General features: G+C 37.1%; 1 protein-coding gene across 1 annotated transcript in view; it reads left to right on the top strand.

Moving 5' to 3' along the window:
- Positions 1 to 1,435: 1,435 nt before the first annotated feature.
- The window catches only part of LOC119574557 (nuclear pore complex protein Nup88-like), a gene marked incomplete in the record, with an annotated part of 7,653 nt that continues 6,588 nt past the window's right edge, over positions 1,436 to 2,500 (top strand). The window contains 1 exon segment of the mRNA XM_037921831.1: positions 1,436 to 2,050. Within this exon segment, the coding sequence (XP_037777759.1) occupies positions 1,841 to 2,050 (210 nt within the window).

Raw genomic sequence — 2,500 nt, 5'->3', positions numbered from 1 at the left:
CAATGAATAAATGTTTTTATTTGGCCATATAGTTTTTTTTTCATCAAACCTAGAAACTGTAGCGACCTAACCCTCCGGGCCTCCAAATATCTCGCTATATCACTGTACGCATGATTAACTTCTATTGCTGATTTTACAAAAGACTACAGCTCATATCTAGGGTACTGATTCCTATGTTTTATGATTCATATTCTTCAATGATTACGCAAGCTAAATAGTACACTTGATAAATGTTAATTCTGATAGAGTCCCTGACTGTGTTTGTCTCAAGATGCATGATTTGCTTGTATTGTCGACTGAGTCGACTGTGAAAGCCATGGTCGGGCACACATTCACGACCTTGTAAGTGCAAAGCCTGTGCTATATCACTGAGATTTGACATCTACCCTGTGCAATATTTGTACTAAGCATGAAAAATCATTTTTGTCCTTTATGCATGTTGGGGATTTTTTTCGAACGACAAAATATCATGTAGGTGGCTTCTTATGTTCATCTTTATTTATAGGACAGTTTGCACTGGTAGTATGATTAACCGCGTGTGGGGTTGTACAGTGTGACAAAAGAAAATTAATAACTCGTAGGGGAATCACCGCCGTGGCACAAACCCCGGCTGATTAGGAAGGGCATCCAATCAGGCAAGTCTGGCACTGCCATATAACCTCTCAGTAATGAACTGAGAGAGGCCTATGCCCTAGCTGTTGGGAAAAAAAAAAAAAAAAAAAAAAAAAAAAAAAAAAAAATATATATATATATATATATATATATATATATATATATATATATATATATATATATATATATATATATAATATTGTGCGTATGTGTTAGTGTGAGTTTATGTGTATATATATATATATATATATATATATATATATATATATATATATGTGTGTGTGTGTGTGTGTGTGAGTGTGTTTGCGTGTGCGTCTGTGTGTGTGCATGTGTGTGCGTGCGTGCGTGTGTGCATGTGTGTGCGTGCGTGCGTGCGTGTGTGTGTGTGTGTGTGTGTGTGTGTGTGTGTGTGTGTGTGTGTGTGTGTGTGTGAGTGAGTGGTGAGTGAGTGAGTGAGTGAGTGAGTGAGTGAGCGAGTGAATGAGTGAGTAAGCGAGTAAGTGAGTGAGTGAGTGTGCGTGTGTGTGTCCGTATGCTTCTTAACTTAGATAAATGAAAATCTTCATTTGGTCATTCACAAACTGTCTTCAGTGACTTAACCATTAGAAAGGAATGTATTATTATCATAATGAAGATAACAAAATGATAATTAGGGTAACAATAACCGTGCAACGTTCACGTATCTTGTTCTCTCTTGCGTTATCATGAAAATCACATTTAAGAACTCTTTGATAAGATTAAATAAGAGTTTAAAAAATGCCTTGATAGTGGCTGAGGTCATCTACTTTAAAAGAGACCAGAGAGAAATTGTGCAATAAACGGTCATCGTTTGTTATCTTCGTGTGACATTGCATATGTTGCAGCCTCTACGCGAACACTGTGTCCTAAAGAGAGAAGAGAGGAAGAAAGCGTAGACGATATATCTGAGAAGAGAGGCATTAAGGGGGAAAAAGAAGCTAGTGAGAAAAGAGAAATGCTTCAATTCAAAAATTACGCTTCTCGTTCCTCATCTGATTTCGTTTGAATTCCTTGCGATGACTACAGAACACCACTTCTCATATACATTCATCTTTAACTCAACGGGAAGGTAAAAATGGTTTAAAAATACACAATACTAGCATTTTTAAACATCGCATACTACTTAATAAAATACCAAAACTCTCAGTACAGTCGGAGTCCAAGTCACGCGACCTAGTGAGAGCATTCGGACGAAATCCCCGAACAGCTCATGTCAACAACGATGGCTGGTTCGATGTACACAGGCGGCGAAATTCTCACTTTGACGAGAGTCCTGAGTGAGAAATACAAGGAGAGATCCTTCAAAAGAACTGTTCGGCACGGCTTACTTGATGTTGTTGATGACATTATAATAGCATGGAGTAAAGAAGACGGCTGTTTGCTAACTCAAGTGACCAATCCTCCTGACTCCAAGGTTCAGGTGAGGGAAATAAACAGCGCCTTGTATGTTCGTTCTAAGATCAGTTATCAGTAACTTTTATTCACCTGATTAACTTGGGTGAATATATTGTGAGGCTTAGATCACAATTTCGGGTATGAATAGTCGCTTGTCATGAGGCTTTCATTTTAAATTAGGTGTGGGTTCTCATTTCCGGCATGGATTGAAATTCATTAGTTTAGGTTAAAAGACTGATTTTTAAATGTAAAAACAGAATTCCTACAGCTTCATAAGATGTATATTATTACATATTAAGTGATGGCTTCATTCAGGGATGATAATGGGTTTCATTGAAGAAATGGTGTGTAGGGATGGCTAAGTAAATTTTTGTAATAGATTTGCATCAAGGAAAATCTTTGCATATTTCTTTTAAATCTTGAGTGTTATGAGTGAGAGGTATTCTTATGTGAGTATAGAAGTCATTTTAGTATC

This window comes from Penaeus monodon, chromosome 6 (genome assembly GCF_015228065.2).
Source record: "Penaeus monodon isolate SGIC_2016 chromosome 6, NSTDA_Pmon_1, whole genome shotgun sequence".
In the NCBI taxonomy this organism is placed as follows: domain Eukaryota; kingdom Metazoa; phylum Arthropoda; class Malacostraca; order Decapoda; family Penaeidae; genus Penaeus; species Penaeus monodon.
Note: the sequence above shows the minus strand (reverse complement) of the source record. Positions and strands in the feature narration are given on the sequence as shown.